This window comes from Sphaerodactylus townsendi, linkage group LG01 (assembly GCF_021028975.2).
Source record: "Sphaerodactylus townsendi isolate TG3544 linkage group LG01, MPM_Stown_v2.3, whole genome shotgun sequence".
Taxonomy (NCBI): domain Eukaryota; kingdom Metazoa; phylum Chordata; class Lepidosauria; order Squamata; family Sphaerodactylidae; genus Sphaerodactylus; species Sphaerodactylus townsendi.
This window is the reverse complement of record NC_059425.1, coordinates 142,793,922-142,811,805: the sequence shown is the minus strand read 5'-3', so window position 1 is coordinate 142,811,805 and position 17,884 is coordinate 142,793,922. Positions and strand designations below refer to the sequence as shown.

Sequence of the window (17,884 nt, the reverse complement as noted above, 5' to 3'; positions counted from 1 at the left end):
CTTATGGCTGCAGACAACAATGATATTTATGTTAGCTGGCCTCCCTCTCCTCCCCTCCTCTCACTGGCGTAATGCCCATTGGGCAAGGTGGGCAGCTGCCCAGGGCATCACCTTGTGGAGGGCATCAAAATGCTGGGTTCGTTTTTGGGTATTTTAGTGGTTTTCCATTTTCGGCCTGCAGGGGGCGCAGTTTTTAGGCTAGTGGCACCAAAATTTCAGCGTATCATCAGGAGACTGTCCTTATGCTACCCCCCAAGTTTGGTGAGGTTTGGTTCAGGGAGTCCAAAGTTATGGACTCCCAAAGGGGGTGCCCCTATCCCCCATTGTTTCCAATGGGAGCTAATAGGAGATGGGGGCTACAGTTTTGAGGGTCCATAACTTTGGCCCCCCTGAACCAAACTGCACCAAACTTGGGGGGAATCATTAGGGAAGTCTCCTGATGAGACCCTGAAAGTTTCGAGACTGTGCCTTCAAAAATGTGCCCCCCCAGCCTGCAACCCCCATTGACAGCAATGCAGAAAACTCAATGCAGAACAAAGATTCTTGGGCAAATTTCGGGATGTTCTTGCAGGGAGGGCATTCATGAACGTATCATCACCAAAATTTCAGGGTATCATCTGGAGACTGTCATGATGGCACCCCCACGGTTTGGTGCAGTTTGGTTCAGGGGGTCCAAAGTTATGGACCCTCAAAAGGGTAGCCCCCATCTCCTTAGCAAAGAATGTGGGATGGGGTACCCCCTTTGAGGGTCCATAACTTTGGACCCCTAAACAAAACTGCACCAAACTTTGGGGGTACCATAAGGACAGTTTCCAGATGATACCCTGAAATTTTGGTGCTGATATGTCTAAAAATGCACCCCCTGAAGGCACCAATGTCCTGGTGCAAAACAAATTTGATCGTGGTGGAGTGGCCGCCCATGGGGGGGGGGGCATCCAACTCAGGTTTTGCCCAGGGCTACAGTTTGCCCAGGGCTGCCTCATTACGCCCCTGCCTCCTCTCCTTCCCTGTTTCTTCACTGCCCTTTTCTGCTTTTCTTTTCCTCTTGTTCCCGTGCCCTTCCTTCACCCTTTCAATTTGTTTGCCCCTTTGAATGGATTTACCTCCTGCTTCTTATAAGGTGTCAACATAATTGGAATCATAATGTGATATGATTGTAGTGTTGTAAAACTATCCATTGTGAACTGCTCTGAGCCTGACTGGATGGGGGAGAGCAGCATATAAAATCAACCCAACAGACAAACAAACAAACAAACAAACAAACAAATAAAGGGCAACCTATTAGACATGACACACATGGACACTGAAAAGGCTTTTGACAAGATACCGTACCAAAAGCTCCTGAATAAGCTTAGCAGTCATGGGATAAAAGGGTTGGTTCTCTTTGGGTTAAACGTCACAGCTGAGAGTATCCTAGCCCTTGGGGAGAAGGGGTCGAACAGTGGCACAGCCCCAAAAAAGGCAGCAGCCCTGTTACAGAGCTGAGAAGAGAGTCAAGGGAAACAGCAACAGCAAGAACAGAGCAGTCAGGAGGAAGACTAACCAGTACTAGTTGTCTGTGGACCAAACAATGCCTCTGGGGTAAAGGCCTCCTTAAGAGAAAGGCTTTGCCCTGGAGTTTGAGAAGAGAAACTTGACCTAGGAGTGGCTAGGGAAAGAGGTATACAAAGCCCCAGCTGTAAAAGGTGGGTCAGACAGCTGGCTGAAAGGCTGGAAGACTATAGACAGTCAGGCTTAGTTGACCCATTGAGGCTTGAACAGAGTCATTCCTGGCCAAGAAGAAAGCCACAAGGAATGTTTCCTACATGAACCAGTCAGATGGGGTCCCGCCCTGGCTTAACCCTGAAGAAATGGTACAGCAGTCAGGACACAAGCTCAAGGAGCTGAGAGAAAGGCTCAAGCTAGGAATCTTCACCCAGCACATAGGTGGGAGCAGGTGAAAGTGATTAGTGGTGGTTAGGCTACAAGGTGACAGCTAATTCTGGAGTGAGCATTGTAAAGATGTAACTTTCCAATGCTCCATCCATAAGTCCCAGCAAATTACCTTCCATCTCATTGGTACATTTATCTTTAAAATCTTTGGAACTACTGAATGGATTAACCTTCAAAATTCTTTAGCTTTTTCACCATAAATGATAACACATCCCTTCTTGATGGCTATATTTCCAACTTATTCAAAACATTCCTATATATATTTGCCAGTTTTTCTGCTGTTAAATACCAACAAAACATGATTTTATGTTAAAACTTGAAGTATAGTTAAGCCCTTTTGACCACATTTTCTCCCATGGCCCAAGTTGAATGCTGTATCCAAAATTCATAGCCCATTTTAACATACATTCACTTTGTTTTTATTTATCATGGCAGCAGCAAGAATATTGTATGCACAAAAATGGAAAACTCCAGCTATAGCGATAATTGATGAATGGTGGATAAAGATGCTAGAGGTGGCAGATGTGGTGAAACACATCGTTACTTAAAGAAAAAAATTTAGTCAACTTTTTGAAAAATTGGAAACTCTTAATAAATTATTTGAATGAAACTGAAAAACATAAATTGATTATTAGAGTTTTTGAAGACTAGGGGATTGTGACAATAGAAGCTAATGGAGAAAAATGTGACAATTATTACCCGAAATGCCTATAACAATACAACTTTACTTGTGTTGGTAAAGAGCAAGAGGTATATTTTATTAATGCTCAATGCAGAGGAAATTGAGAGTCCTTAAGATAAATTTACTTATTCTTTTTTCTTCCTTTTCTCTGGTTGTTATTTTTGTTGTTAAGCTGTCTTAATAAAAATAAATTTGCAAGAAGCCAAGCAACTATGTGCAACCTTCACAGGCGATGAAGCAAAATTAAATTTGTGCTACAAGTGATCTTGCTTGTGGCAGGGAGATGAAAGCAGGGCTTGAGCAAATACATCCATACAAAAAAAATCTTGACAACAGACATCCCCCCCCCCCGCCCCCGCATCACACAGCAAATGCCTTGTGCGTAATCGGCCAATGAGTGATTAAAATGTAGAATTTTCTGCCAGATGATGTAGTGCTGGCTATAAGCATAAATAGCTTTAAAAGGGGTGAGACAGATTCATGGAGAGTAGGTCTGTCAGTGATTACTAGCCACAGTGACAAAAGGAAGCTTGCTAACTTACCCTAGGGCCAGGAAGCCCTGGTGGTCCTGGAGGGCCTCTCTTTCCAGAGTCACCCTAAAATGAATGTCATTAGTTCACATCAATGAGCTATAAAACAGATATATATTTACGTTTATTGTAAAAAAGCACAAAGCTACCACAGAGGAGACCAATAATAAAACTCCAGAGCAAAAAGTTTGAGTAAATGTACATTTCAGAACATTCAAAAAAATAACTTTCCTGACAGGGGAGGAGACGTCATAGTAATCCATATCACTTATCTTTTATCTCTTTCACAAAGGATATATAACCCTATGACATGAATTATTATTAAAGTCTTAGAATTCATGGTCACAGCCATTAGGGGACAAAAAATTAAATCACTCAACAATACTCAGAGTTGGGACATCAGAAGCCCCACTGAGCTCCACTTCATTTACTTTTCACTTTACAAACTGCAGTTTGGTAGACTAGTTAGTTTTGGACTGGAGCTGGGTTCAAATCCCCAGTCTGCCATGAAGTTCACTGGGTGACCATGGGCCAGTACTATCAGACTAATCTGACTCAAGAATGGAGTGCAAAGGATTTGCAAAGGATATATACAAAGGGCTCAGATGAAGGAGATAGCAGGGAGGTAGCTAGCTGGAACCAGCTAGGTACAGAGAAGAAGAACAAGAGTTTGGATTATACCCTTATTCTCCTGTAAGGAGACTCCAAGGGGTCATAAACTCCTTTCCCTTCCTCTCCCAACAACAGATGTCTTGTGAGGAGTTCTGACAGAACTGTGACTAGCCCAAGGTCACCCAGCAGGAATGTGGGAGTGGGGAAACAAACCCAGACTAGAGTCTGCTGCTCATGTGGAAGAGTGGGGAATCAAACCCAGTTCTCCAGATTCGAATTCACTGGCTCTTAGCTACTACATCACGCTGGCTCTGGAAAGAAGGAGAGTAGCCAGCCAGGCCTGGACTTTCTACCATTGATAGGAGCATAAGACTCCCCTAGCCCAAACAGACAGCATTCCTGGTCTAGAGACCACAACTACCACTGTCCCAGGCTCAGATAGCCTAACTACTGTAAGTGTTTGCCCTGACAGAAGACAAAGTGGCCAGACCTAGGAGTTACCAAGTTCAGGAGAAGGACCACAGCTACTTTGAATAAAATCTGAGGTAGCACATTAGCTACATCAGGACTTCCCAAACTAATTTTTCACGCTTGGTTCCCAATATCTTACATTTTTTAGATACAGCCCTGCAGTATCACACTAAAACACATGAAAGAAAATATCACCATCACATTGTGTGTTCAGAAAAGGATAATTTTACACACTTATTATGAACAATTTCATACAAAACTATATAGCATGGTAAATATCTGTGTTGGTGGGGTCATACAATTACTTCCTCTATTCCATCCTGTGGGATAAAACCTTTCAAATGAAGTCCTGGTAGTAATTGTAGCTCCTTGTTGTGGAAGTCCACAGAGAAAGCAATTTGACACAGCATGACTGGGACTGGGGATTACCTGCCTGCCATGTTTGATAGCATCCTTGTAATGACAGTAACCCAGTCCATAGGATTTAAATATGGATCAATAGATGTTGGAACATATCCATACTTATCATGTATAATGGCACCGAAATTATAGATGAATGAAATACTCACAGGTGGTCCAACTCTGCCCACTTCCCCAGGAAGTCCTGCTATACCAGAAGGACCCTGCATTGGAAAAATGTATCACATTAGTGATGAAATTGTATATAAAAAAGCCAATCCCAGAGATTAACAGCTTCCTGAGCAGAAAAAGTTGCCAAACAAACCACTTGAATAAAGGGTTACAACAAAAATTGGTATGTACCAACAGGTTCATGTCATATAGTTTAATTAGGTCATTTCATTGTGAACCTTGAACAATTATTCAATTAACTGTTGGTAGCTGAACTACAACTTACAGGAAATCCAGGAATTCCTTTTCCCTGCAAAAAAAAAATTAAAATTTTAGGACATTTTTATATTTGTACATTCAGATGTCATTACATGCCAACCTTAGGAACATTCAGATTTAGACAACACAAGCTTTATTTTAAGATGTGTCAGTATTTAGAATGAATAGTATTCATGGATTATTTTTGTATTTATTACTAATCAAAGGCTATCCTATTAGCAAAGTTTTAGTACAATAATCCAGCTGTAGAGTACAACTTTAAGGTATACCTGCATCCCTACTGCTGAGATGATTGAAGTAAACAATACTGTACAAGTTGTTCAAGGAAAGATGTGAAGAAGAAGAAGAAGAAGAAGAAGAAGAAGAAGAAGAAGAAGAAGAAGAAGAAGAAGAAGAAGAAGAAGAAGAAGAAGAAGAAGAAGAAGAAGAAGAAGAAGAAGAAGAAGAAGAAGATTGGATTTATATCCCCCTTTCTTTCCTGTGGGAGACTCAAAGGGACTTACAAACTCCTTTCCCTTCCCCGCTCACAACAAACACCCTGTGAGGTAGGTGGGGCTGAGAGAGCTCAGAAGAAATGTGAATAGCCCAGTCGCGAAGCTACAAGGGGATGGGGGTGCGCTGTGCACTGGGCTCATGCCTGGGGGGCACAGAAAATCGCCCCAGGGCCCTCCTCCTTTCCCCGCTCCCCGCAGCACCGCCCTGCAGCGCCCCCACCCCCCTTTCCACATTTACCTTAGTTCCTTTCCTTTTTCAGAACTTTTTCAGGCTGCAAAAGGCCTGTTTGCAATAAAAATGGCCTGAGGAACTACAGTTCCCAGGAGACCTTGGGGCTCAAAAGGTCTCCTGGGAAGTATAGTTCCCAGCAGGCGGTTTTTACCAAGAACAGGTCTTTTGCAGCCTGAAAAAGTTCTGAAAAAGGAAAGGAATTAAGGTAAGTGTGGGAAGGGGGGAAGCGGGGGTGCTGTAAGGGGGACGTCACAGGGGGGTGCCGTGGGGGGCGCCGCAAGGGGGCCAGGGGGGGGCAGAAAATTAGAATGCACACCGGGAGCAGTTTGGCCCACTATGCTTCTGGACTAGCCCAAGTTCACCCAGCTGGCATGTGTGGGAGTGCACAGGCTAATCTGAATTCCCCAGATAAGCCTCCACAGCTCAAGCAGCAGAGTGGGGAATCAAACCCAGTTCCTCCAGATTAGAGTATACCTGCTCTTAACCACTATGCCACAGCTGCTCCATGGTTGTTCATAGCCAAAACAAGCCATATTTAGACAACCACTGATTGTATGGAAGAGGTTGACAGGATTAATCCTTTGCATGCACTTCTAAGTAACACATAAGGGAGCTTTGCAAAGATCATATGAACACATGGGGTTGACATGAGAAAGCTAACTGTGATCCTTACAACACTCCCTTCCTGCATTTAGTTGTTACATTCATAAGAATACAGAGTCAATGATTTGGGGAAGAGGGTTTTATTCTATATCCATGGAGTCAGTTGTCAGGGAAAGGTATTATTTGTTTACCAGGTGTGCACCCTTAAACTGATTTCACCCTGATCTGGAAGTTGTCACTGACAAGCATATATTGGAAGATCATAGCAGAAATAGCACATGTGGGTTCCAGTAGACTAGAAAGAAAGAGGAAAATGTATAAAGGAGTACCATTATGCACAGGAATGTGGTTGATGAGGGCTCTCTGGCCAGAAGTAATTATTTACATGAAGGAACATTAAAATATATGATATGGTACAGTCCAGAATCTTACTTCCTCTGGGCTAAAACATTGACAGTCACGGTGGTATAGTAGTTAGAATCCCAAATGAGAACTTGGGTGACTAGTATTCAAATCTCCTCGGACATAGAATCTTGCTGGGTGACTATTGGCCAGTCACATAATCTCAGCCTAACCTACCTCTCAGGATTGCTGTAAGCAGGGATCTAACGTGTCCTACTATGGCAGGAAACTTCCCACCATGCCCCCCCCCCCCCGCATCCAGGGACATACCAGTGTAAAACAGTGCCTGGGGCTCATCTTGGATGTCGATGCCCCCTAGCTGCGCCGTACACCCAAACTCCCTGTGAAGTTCAGGGCGGGAGCACAATTGAATGCCAGTCAGTGGAGCTTGCCCCGCCCATAAACTCCACATGCAGTTTGGGAGGAGACCCAGCTGGGGGCAGAGCCAACAGTATAAAACTGGAGCTGGCCTGCCCAACTGCTCAATTTGATTTTGGCCTCAGGAAGCCTTGGGTCGAGTCAAGCTTTAAACTGCAAGCTTAAAACCTGCAGTTTAAAGCTGGAACTGGACAGGCTGAGGCCAGAATCAAATGGGCTTGCACCACTCCCAAACTCCACCAGTAGTTTAGGTGTTGGGTGAACTTGCGGAGCCCTGTAAAGCGCCCTCCACATGACCCCAAGAAGTGGTGGCTCCCCCAACACCCCCCTTGCTATGCCATTGCCCGCACCATAGGAAAAATTGCAGAGCATAATTAATTGGCTTCACAACAAGCTCTTAACATCACTCAAGATTCTGGGAAATCTGTGAACAGATCTTCCCAGTGATTTCTAAAAGGGAAGTAGCAGCCATACAAGTTCATTTCTCATTTGGAGAAATGCAAGGTGACAGTGGGTTTAGCCTACACCCAGTGCTGTTTCAGTTATTGAAAGTAACACAACCTACCATATATACTCGAGTATAAGCCGACCCGAATATCAGCTGAGGCACCTAATTTTACCACAAAAAACTGGGAAATTTATTGACTCGAGTATAAGCCTTCAAACTTGACTCAGTAGCAGCTAAAAACAGAAGATTTGGGAGCAAGATGAGATAGAGTTGCTTAATAGAGATTACATTAGGGATGAGCAGCTTTCCAGGACTCTAGGAACACAAATGACCCCCTGTTTTCCTCCAAATGTAGAATAATTCTGGGATTCATAGCCATGCCAGCCTAAACTTTGCTCCAAAGAAAATCTTTGTCCTCAGCAACATCAGTATTTGGGTGTAAACTACTGTATGAAGAAGTGTATTCATCTAGAATGCAACGCACCAATAACCCTTGGGAGAGAAATGTCTCAGTTTCTTTTCACACATACACACACACACACACACACCCTAGCTGTAATGCTGTGCAGGCTGTCCTTACAGCTTGTTTTTACAGATCTCTGGTGAGTTAGAAAAAAAACAACAACATGCTTACCGGATCCGCACAGCAGCCCCAGCTCTGGCCGCCATCTTTGAATCTATATCTATAAACGTGAAATACCACTGACTGACTCACTCAAAAGAACTCAAAAACCACCAAGCCTACAAAGTTGAAATTTGGCACACCGATTCATTATGTGGTTTAGGTCCTCACTAAGAAAGGATTTTTCAAAACATTCAGTTTTACTCAAGTTATTACACATTTACTGTTTTAACTGCTCATCTCTGGCCATCTGCACAAACATTCTAAGGGCAAACCAGCCCCTCAGTCCACAGACATGCTGCACGAACATTCTAAGGGTGACAGTTAAACACCACCAGCTTCATCAAATAGGCTGCAAAAAAGCATGCTGAATGTCACCCCAAAGTTAACAGATAGGCTGTGAAAAAGTACTCCCTCACCCACCCTCACGTTAACAACACCACTACAGCCAAATACTATCAAAACAGATTACAAACCACACTATCACCTTGGACTACTAAACATTTGTCGGATTTTGCATATGGACATCAGATTGATTACTGTGCAGACAAGTTTACTGCTTTCGGCCTCCGATCACTCTGTGCTTGGTGTCATGCTCTAAAGTGGTGGGATGAGTCCCCAGGAATGTGCTGCAGTGGCGGTACAGTCCAATTCCCTGCCCTTCAACCCTACCCTGAACCTCTTTACAGCCTTCTCACTCATCAGCATCCAATGGCAGAACACTTCCTTTCTGCATCCCGAAAATACAACGGCTGCTTCCACATGACGTCTTTTGAAGCCCACCAGGTGAAAGAGAGCAATAACACATTGCATTAGAAAAAGACAACTACAGGAAGCTGCTGCAAAATATGCGAAAACAAACCCATCAGACTTCAGACAGGCTGTGAGGAAATATGCTGCATGTCACCCCAAAGTTCACAAACAGGCTGTAAAGAAGTTTGCTGAATGTCAGCCAAAAATTCATAGAGAGCCTGTGATGAAGTATGTGTAGCGAAGAATGGGTGCCCTGCTAGTTACCATATATACTCGAGTATAAGCCAAGAGGGGCTTTTTCAGCATAAAAAATGTGCTGAAAAAGTTCGTTTATACTTGAGTATATACGGTATGTGGAAAGGACAGATCCCTGAAAGGACAGATCCATCAGATTCACGTATGGTATCAGTCTGCCACCTCATTCTGTATTTTATGGTTAAGTGTACATGTTTATCAACCCAAGTACCATGTATACAAAGTTTGGGACTCAGCTATACTATATAACACACTCTTGATGGAACCCCTAACTTTTTAGCGTATTTACTTAAATGCAAGACTAATGTGTTTTTCAGGTGGGGTAATCTTACATTTGCATGTAAGTTACACTTACGTCCAGTAACATTTGTGTGGGTGTATACATTAACATTTGGGGGATGGGTTACATTTAGGGTCCTCTTCCTTTTGAGTAAATGTGGTAGCTTTAAGAGTTACACAAGCCACTTTAGTGATGAAGAGCTCAAAAATTTCCACAGTATGCCCTTTAGATCCCTGCTAGAAAGTCTTCTACAGTAGCAGCAGAATAAGAAATCACTTTCTATAGTAAAATACTTGGAACTTTGTTTTGAAGTCTACTTCTGAAAGTTGAGTTACAAAAGCTAAGAAGAATGTGAGAAACTATATCTGCTCTATACTGATTTCAAGATAACAGTCCTTTTCACACTTCTTTTATTTTAGACTGGAAACTCCTTTAGAGATTTTGAAAGTGGGTTGATCCCCTCCCTTTTCACTGTTCTAGCAAAAAAAAAAAGCAATTCATAGTATGGATCTGGAAACAGACATAATAAAAAATCCATTACTTACAGGAAGTCCACGGCCTCCAGGCAACCCAGGTTCACCCTGCAAATATATTTTATATTTCTCTTAACAGAAGAAAAAACAGCTATTCAATAGACCAAATAAAAAATATGATGGAGGGTATTACTAAGCATTAGATTCTGACACAATAGCTAATAAAATAATCTCAGAAGCTTGTAAAATAACTCTAGGGTTCAAAAATTGAAAGAAAATATGACAACAGGAATTACCTTTTGTCCTCTTGGTCCAATTGGGCCTAATGATCCATCTGGTCCTGTCAATCCCTTAAGAAATCAGATATTCATTGTTAGCACAATAATAATCACAATGTTTTGTTCTGTTTATAAAGTGCTGATGGTATCAAACTGCCAATCATTGCTTGAGTGTCACAGTTTATACTTAGCACAGGCCATAAAAAGTATCTGAAGGCTAAGAAAAATTCTAAATCCAAACTTGCAATTGTTCAGACTGCATTTATTTGTGGTACTTTAATTACCAATAATTCACTTCCACAATTCAATACCATGTTAGTTATGCCCTTCAGTCCCACTGAAATCAACAGTATTTTGAGGCTGTGATCTCAGGTGTTTCCATAAATTCTAAACAAGATTCAACAAAGAATAAGGTATTATAAGAATGAATAGATTTGAACTTCAAACAATGGATGTAGGAGTCATGCCATTATTTCACTTTCATTATTCTAGAGGAAGTGATTTGAAGATTGTAAACTCTCCAATAATAGATTTGAATTACTGTTTTACCACAACAAATGCACTACAACGAAAGAACGTTAGCCCAGCACTGGCGTAAACGTCTTTTATGCTGGTGTAAGGGAATATTACACCAGCACAGAGACATTTATGCTGGCATTGGGTAGCCATGCAGCAGTGGAACCCCCAGGTGCCAGTGCAGCTGCAGCGGCAACACTTCTCTGATGCAGCAAAGGGGGCATTCCTGGGGCAAGACAGCTTTAGTTGGCTCGCTAAACCCTTTCAGTCCAAGACTGCCTCATTTGCTGGCGTGAACTTATGCCAGCAAAATCACTGGCACAACCCATTGTGCTGCATAGGTCACTCTCACAGGGCAGTGTAATTTTTGGTTTCTTGTCTGTGGTGCAGGAAGCCTCGTTAGAGAGGGCACAGCTGAACTGTGGGTGGGATGTCCCCAACCATGACACAACTACTCGCCCCTCCCCGCCAGGAATGCACTGCCCAAGGAGAGGTGGCCAACAATCAAGAAACAAAGTATCAGGAGTACATAAAAACAGGAAACAATATTGAAGACTAACGCACTTTATACTCCAATAAGTGAATGAAATAAAGATAATTGTTTAACAAGAATGCCAGGATGGCTTGAACAAGACCTGAATAGAAATACGATCTTTCCTCATTTAACACTCATAACTACCTTGAGGCAGGATAGGCTGAAGGAGTGTGATTGGCCAATGTCACCCACTAACTTTAGGGCAATTGCTCATACATTCAATTATGACTTGTCATGCAGACATAGCAAATCCTTCAAACAAGATTGTTAGGGTTTCCAGCTTCCAGGTGGGGCCTGGAGACTTCCCAGAATCACAACTGATCTCCAGGTTACAGAGATTAGCTTCTCTGGAGAAAATCCACCTTTCGGGATTCGATTCTGTGGCATCGTACTACACAGAGTGGTCTTCTTCCATCCCAAGCCTGCTCTCCCCATGCTCCACTTCCAAATCTTCATGAATGACCCAACCTGGAGTTTATAACATTAAACAGTACAGAACATTCAGTTCCACAGGATAAAGGTTAACCCTGGCAAAGAGTCAGCCAATTTGGGAAAATGTTCTGGTGGTACTGTCTTTATCCTTTTGGTCGTAACTTCTTTATCTGGCATGACTTGTTTTTTTTTTAGAAAAGATAACATGGGTTTCTCCAAATCAAATCAAGCCCGACTAATCTTATCCCGTTTTTTATCTTTCTTTTAAAATAGAGTGACAAGCTTGGTAGATGAAGGAAATGCTGTGGATGTAGAATACTTTGGTTTTAGTAAGGAGTGACACAATCGCCATGTTTGAATATTTGAAGGGATGTCATGTTGATGATGGAGCAAGATTGTTTTCTATTGCTCCAGAGACTAGAACAAGGAGTAATGGATTCAACGTACAGGAAAAGAAATTCCATCTAAACATTAGGAAACACTTCCAGATGGTAAGGGCTGTTCAGCAATGGAATACACTGCCTCAGAGGATGGTGGAGTTTCCTTCTTCTGAGGTTTTTAAACAGAGGCTGGATGGTCATCTCTCAAGGGTGCTTTGATTCTGTATTCCTGCATGGCAGAGGGTTGGACTTGATGGCCTTGTGGTCTCTTCCAACTCTATGATTCTATACTTCAACAAAACAACTTCAAAGAAAATTCCAGCACTAAACTACTCAATTGGGATTTATTCAGAGACTGCATACTCTCTCCTCTTCTCCACCCCACAGTGTCTACTGAACTTGGATTTAAGGTTTTTATGTCACTATAATTGTGTCTGCCTTGAACTGGATGTTCCAGAGTAGCCCTACCTTGTCAGATTTCAGAAGCTAAGCATGGTCAGTCCTGGTTAATATTTGGATGGGAAACTACCAAAGAAGTCATACAAAGCCAGGCTATAGCAATCTACCTTTACATGTCTTCACCTTGAAACCGCTATGGGATCATGATGAGTGAGCTGTGACTATCCACCACTCCAATAATAATGGCTATCTTAACAAAATCTTTAACTCCCTACCCATGATGGAAGCTGAGTAGTATAGTATAACTAGTGAATGGTCTCTGTAATTTTCATGATTGGATTTGATTGTTATATAATATTTCACTCTGTATTTCATGGTCTCTTGAACCTGCTGTTTGAAGAAGTCTACAAAAGCTTATGGTGGAACACAATTGTGTTAATCTTCAAGGTACCACAAAACTCCTGTTCATCTTAATGTCACTTGAATTTGGCCATAGTGATGCATTACATTGACCCTGGCAATTAACTGGCATGTTTACAAAATACTACACATAAATCTCAATGTATATAGAAATGACCTATTAGATTGTCCATGTTTGGCATATTCAAAGGGCAAAGTGGAGCTAAATACTTTATATCATGATCACATATTGAATTATGATAGTTATATTATCGTATTATAACATTTTAACACACATAGACTCAGATAAATAAGCAGATCATAATCTCCTGCTGCTGCATGTGCTGCTACATGGACAGGACTTTCCTACAGCTTACTCTCAGCCCATTTCAGCACTGCAGCAGAAGCAGCTAGCCACCACCATAATTTATACCAGTAGAGCCATGGGACCATTTGCACGGTCCCATGCAGGCGGCCCCAAAGCTTCTGTGAACCGCAGAGGCAGCTCCACATTGAGCAGCCTCTGGTCTGTGTGGTTTGTTTACCTTTTCTTCCCTCTGAGACTCCGGAAGGAGGAAGCGACATGCCCACACTGCCCTCTGACTCACAGGGGTTGGAGGGCAGCGTGGGCATGTCCCTTCTCCCTCCAGAGCCTTGAAGGGAAGACAAGGTAAACAAACCACACAAACAGGCAGTGCCTGAAAGCGGCACTTACATGCCGGTGCCCTTTGAACAACACCAGTGGGAAGACGCCGCTTTCCAAAAAATTCGCTCATTAAGCAAGTTTTGAAAGCAGCGTTTTCCCGCCATTTTGCGGGGGACAGCACGACACTGCTTCAGGCAGCAGTGTGAACAGCGCCCCAGGGACTGCTATGTCTGTACAAGAATGCCTTTTCATTCTTTGGAACTACCCATATAGCACATAAGACATAAATGGCTCCACCTGACTGAAGGGATGTAACCTTCTACTCACATCAGCTCCTGGTTCTCCTGGCAATCCAGCGGTTCCTGGTTTGCCTGGTTCACCATCTGGGCCCTGCAGAAGTGAATTGGTTAAAGACAAGTTAAAGTAAGACCTATAGATAGAGATCATATAACATACTCATACCATCTATATTTAGTTTCAACCACCACAGGCAAAACACTTACCAGAAGGCCTGGGGGCCCATTAGGACCTCTGTCCCCCTAATAGATTGGAAGAAACAGGGAAATAAGATGAATTTTTAGGCATGGGGTAATATGAACAGAGCCGCATGTAAAACATGAATTCAAACATTATCTACAGAAATCCTGATTTCTTCTTCCAGTATAATGAAAAACCCAGACAATGTTTTGTGAACAGCTCTTTATTGCTCATTTTAAATATTATAAGAATTAATTATAATGTCATAATTACATTTAGTGTCTATTGCAGATAATAAATACTAATCTCGCTTAATCCTTTTTACAAATGAAGACAATCCCATTAAATTCTTAATGCAAATTTTATTTTAGAAAATAAAGTTTCACTAATCTCTTGTAGTACATGACTTGGAATGCACATCTAGGATTCTTGGCACAGAATTTTGGCAAATGATTTCTACTGCTGATGAACAGGACAGTTGCCAAATTCAAGTGCCACATGTTAAATAAACTAGTTCAGACAGCAAAATGATTGTATGACAGTGGAGAGGAATTCCTCAAACACACCTTGTGTCATGCTGTACAGGCCAGGTCATGCAGAAAAAAACACTTACGTCTATACCATCAATGCCAGGAACTCCTGGTGGGCCTGGGGGGCCTGGGGGACCCTGTGGACCTGGGGGGCCTCTCTGGCAAGGAATGAAAGAAAGGTTACACAGTGGAAGAGGAAACCTTAGAAATCCTGCTACAAATTGGGGGAGGGGAAGAGAAATAGTAGGAAAATACCAGTCAAGGGGTATTTTGATTGAAGCCACCTATGACCATCTTCCCTGTCCTGATGCACCACATTGCTGCAATTATGCCACTGAATTCCCATCCCAACACCTCTTTTTAATCCATACCATTACTAATACTTGATCCTAGCCAAAAGGCTGACAAGCGATGATCCAAGATGGCACCCGGGCTAATAGGGCTCTAATTCTTCTTCAGTAAGTATTTTCATTCCACAGTAGATCACTCAAGGCAGAGGCAATCAGATGCCACTTTTTGTAAAATGCAATTACAATCTGTAGATGTAGATATCAGAAGGACCCATTTTGCTCATTGCTATGGCAAACACTGTGCAAGTGTCCTTAGGAAAGGACAAACAAAATATGTTGTCATGGGGAGGTGGTAATACTTTTCAAGACAACAGTTGGGATGGACCAGACTGTTCTTTGGATCAGATATTTACTACCCTGTGCAATATTCACTATCCTATTCCTATGCAAACTCAATACTAATGCTGTGAGAGAAACTAAAGTGATTCCTGAAAGTCAGCACGATGATTTGCCTAACAATTCAGAGGAACCATTATAGTTAAATATAGCACTAGCTGTTCTGAGATTTTTCTTCTTAAAAATATACCCTGTGTAAAATGGTTCTCTAGGTAAAAAAATTCTTCTAAAATTAGTTCTGCTTTATTAAGTAAATAAAAACAAACCCTCAAGACAATCCCAAATAAACCCTAAATCTTTCCCCAAAAAAGCTAATGGTTTTTTTTTCATGAAACCCCAGAGGGTTTAACTGATTCACTGAATAGCTGAGGAAAGCCCGCCAAGTTCTACAACATGTCACTGTTTTCTTATGACTAAATTCCAACTGCCAGGCAAAGTTAACGTCACAATAGGTGCTTTGTGAAGTCAGCCTCTACCAGGCCCCTTTCTCTACCCTCACACTTCTTGCAGAGAAGGTGAACTACTGACACCAGAGGCTGCTTTCAGGGGGACCTACTTTCCTGTCTAGTACAGGCTAAGAATTCCAGTTCCAGCCACTATTCTTGTGTCTCCTTCCCTCTCAATCAGTATTTTATAACAGACATTTTTCTTCAGACAATTTGCAGTACAGTAACCATTTTTTGCCTGCCGCACCGCATGCTGCAGTAAACCAGCTAGCGCACTGCAGCACACATTTCTTCTTTCTTTTTTGTGAAGCCATTCATATTGCTTTTCTGGCATATGGTGGGAGCAGGTTCTAGCCTGTGAAAAAGTTATGCCACAATACATTTATTAATCTTTTGGGTACCACAGGAGTCTCTGATGACTATGCCACAATACAGTACCATATCTATCATTTTAAAAGTTATTTCTGTCATTCTTTGGAAACTGTATACCTGAATCAAACCATCCAGTTGGAATCTGAAGAATGGGTTGAAAGACTTTATTCATTGAAAGCAATGGTGGTACAAGGTGCTGCCAAATGATGCATCAGACTACATGCATTTTTAGCCAGAGAAAGGTCATTTAATAGTCACACAAACTGAGATCCTTAAGCCAGTGAATCAAAGACTGAACTTCAGATCCTCTATGCACAAATACACGCTCTGCCACTGAGTTATAATCCCTCCTTACATAACACCTCCAAAGAACAATTAACTTATTATTGACGTCTATTGTTAATTAAAATATGGCAAATTCATAGGATGCTTTATTACACTGTGTCATTTTCTGATATTTCCCAATTTTTGAAAGCCTGATCAGATATCTCAATTTTGAATAATAAATAGTATCATATATTACACACAACTGTGAAATAGTCAATTCAGAATATTTTTTTATTAATTTCTTATTTTTTATTCACAGTCATTCAATTGATTGGAATCCCTACTTTATGTAAATATTCATATTTTATATCCTCCCTTCTACCATTTTTCATGGCCCTAATTGTGATTACAAGGATGAGCATTATACAAGTTAAGGAGCGGGTAATATATATTAAGTCACTTCAAGTATGCATCCACAATGAACTGAAAAATACTATTCAAAATATCAGGGATCTCATTTAAGAAGTGGCAGCATTGTTTAGGCCAGAGATACAAGATCTTTTCAAACTTCAGTTCTGGTGAAGAATATTCGGGAAAGTATCCTAGTGCCAGGCTCCACCCTACAAACATTCAGTAGTTGGAGCAGAGCCCCACTCCCACCCGCGTGAACAACTGTATGCCTGTACAGTTTTGTCCTAAGATTGTCTGAAAAGAGCTTCAAGACCAGAGAACAAAGGGAGGACTCACTGTTCCTTTTTGTCCTACCTAAACAATAGTTCTGCACAGCAGCCTCCACTAAATTAAAGGTAATAATAAATCGCCTAGCTGTATCCAATCAAGTATCCACCTAGTCAAGCATTGTGCCTTCAAGAATGGCCAGCCAGATGTTTCTGTCTATTTTCTGACATAACAACATCTTTACAAATCCATTACTGCACTAATCTTGATTGATAACCAAAAAAGGAAGGGTGTGAGGAGCACATAAGTTAGAACAGCCAGGAGTATATAGAAACACTTCAGTCTCTGAAATAAGCAAGCATCCTGACTTTAAAACTTACCTCGATAGTTGTCTGGCTTATCTGAAAGAACAAGAAAATGTCAGGCAAAACTTACTTGAGACAGGCAAAGGCAAATGACTTGCAGGAAAACCCCTAGGAGCCGGGAAAAACCCTTGCCTGGAACTGAGCTAGCCATAGACACTTCTCCGATCGCCACAGATGAATTTTAGGATTTAACAATTTCCTGCAGAAGGACTCCTTTAAAACTCTTGAAAGTCACAGCCTGCAACACACACAGTTCTCTCTCCTAATGAATGCCTGTGGAGGAGGGTAACGGAGATTGGAGGAAACCAGATGGCTAGAAAGGAGGGATTGAATGACACCAGGTCTTTAACCCTTTGCCCTGCAGCTAGTCCCATGCATATCTGTGGCAACACTCACCTGTAAACAGAATTATTAGGCAAGGGAAACCCCAGGCCCCACTAACATTCTCTTCAGTATACACAT

At 41.9% G+C, this 17,884-nt stretch overlaps 1 protein-coding gene across 1 annotated transcript in view; it reads right to left on the bottom strand.

The window, feature by feature from the left end:
* Positions 1-17,884, bottom strand: part of COL9A1 (collagen type IX alpha 1 chain) — an 86,204-nt gene that overhangs the window by 51,555 nt on the left and 16,765 nt on the right. Inside the window, exons 7-15 of the mRNA XM_048496309.1 lie at positions 17,438-17,458; positions 14,692-14,766; positions 14,105-14,140; positions 13,929-13,991; positions 10,313-10,366; positions 10,089-10,124; positions 5,084-5,107; positions 4,797-4,850; positions 3,157-3,210 (exon numbers count right to left, since the gene is read on the bottom strand). Of these exons, the coding sequence (XP_048352266.1) occupies positions 3,157-3,210; positions 4,797-4,850; positions 5,084-5,107; positions 10,089-10,124; positions 10,313-10,366; positions 13,929-13,991; positions 14,105-14,140; positions 14,692-14,766; positions 17,438-17,458 (417 nt within the window). The remainder of the gene's footprint in view (positions 1-3,156; positions 3,211-4,796; positions 4,851-5,083; positions 5,108-10,088; positions 10,125-10,312; positions 10,367-13,928; positions 13,992-14,104; positions 14,141-14,691; positions 14,767-17,437; positions 17,459-17,884) is intronic.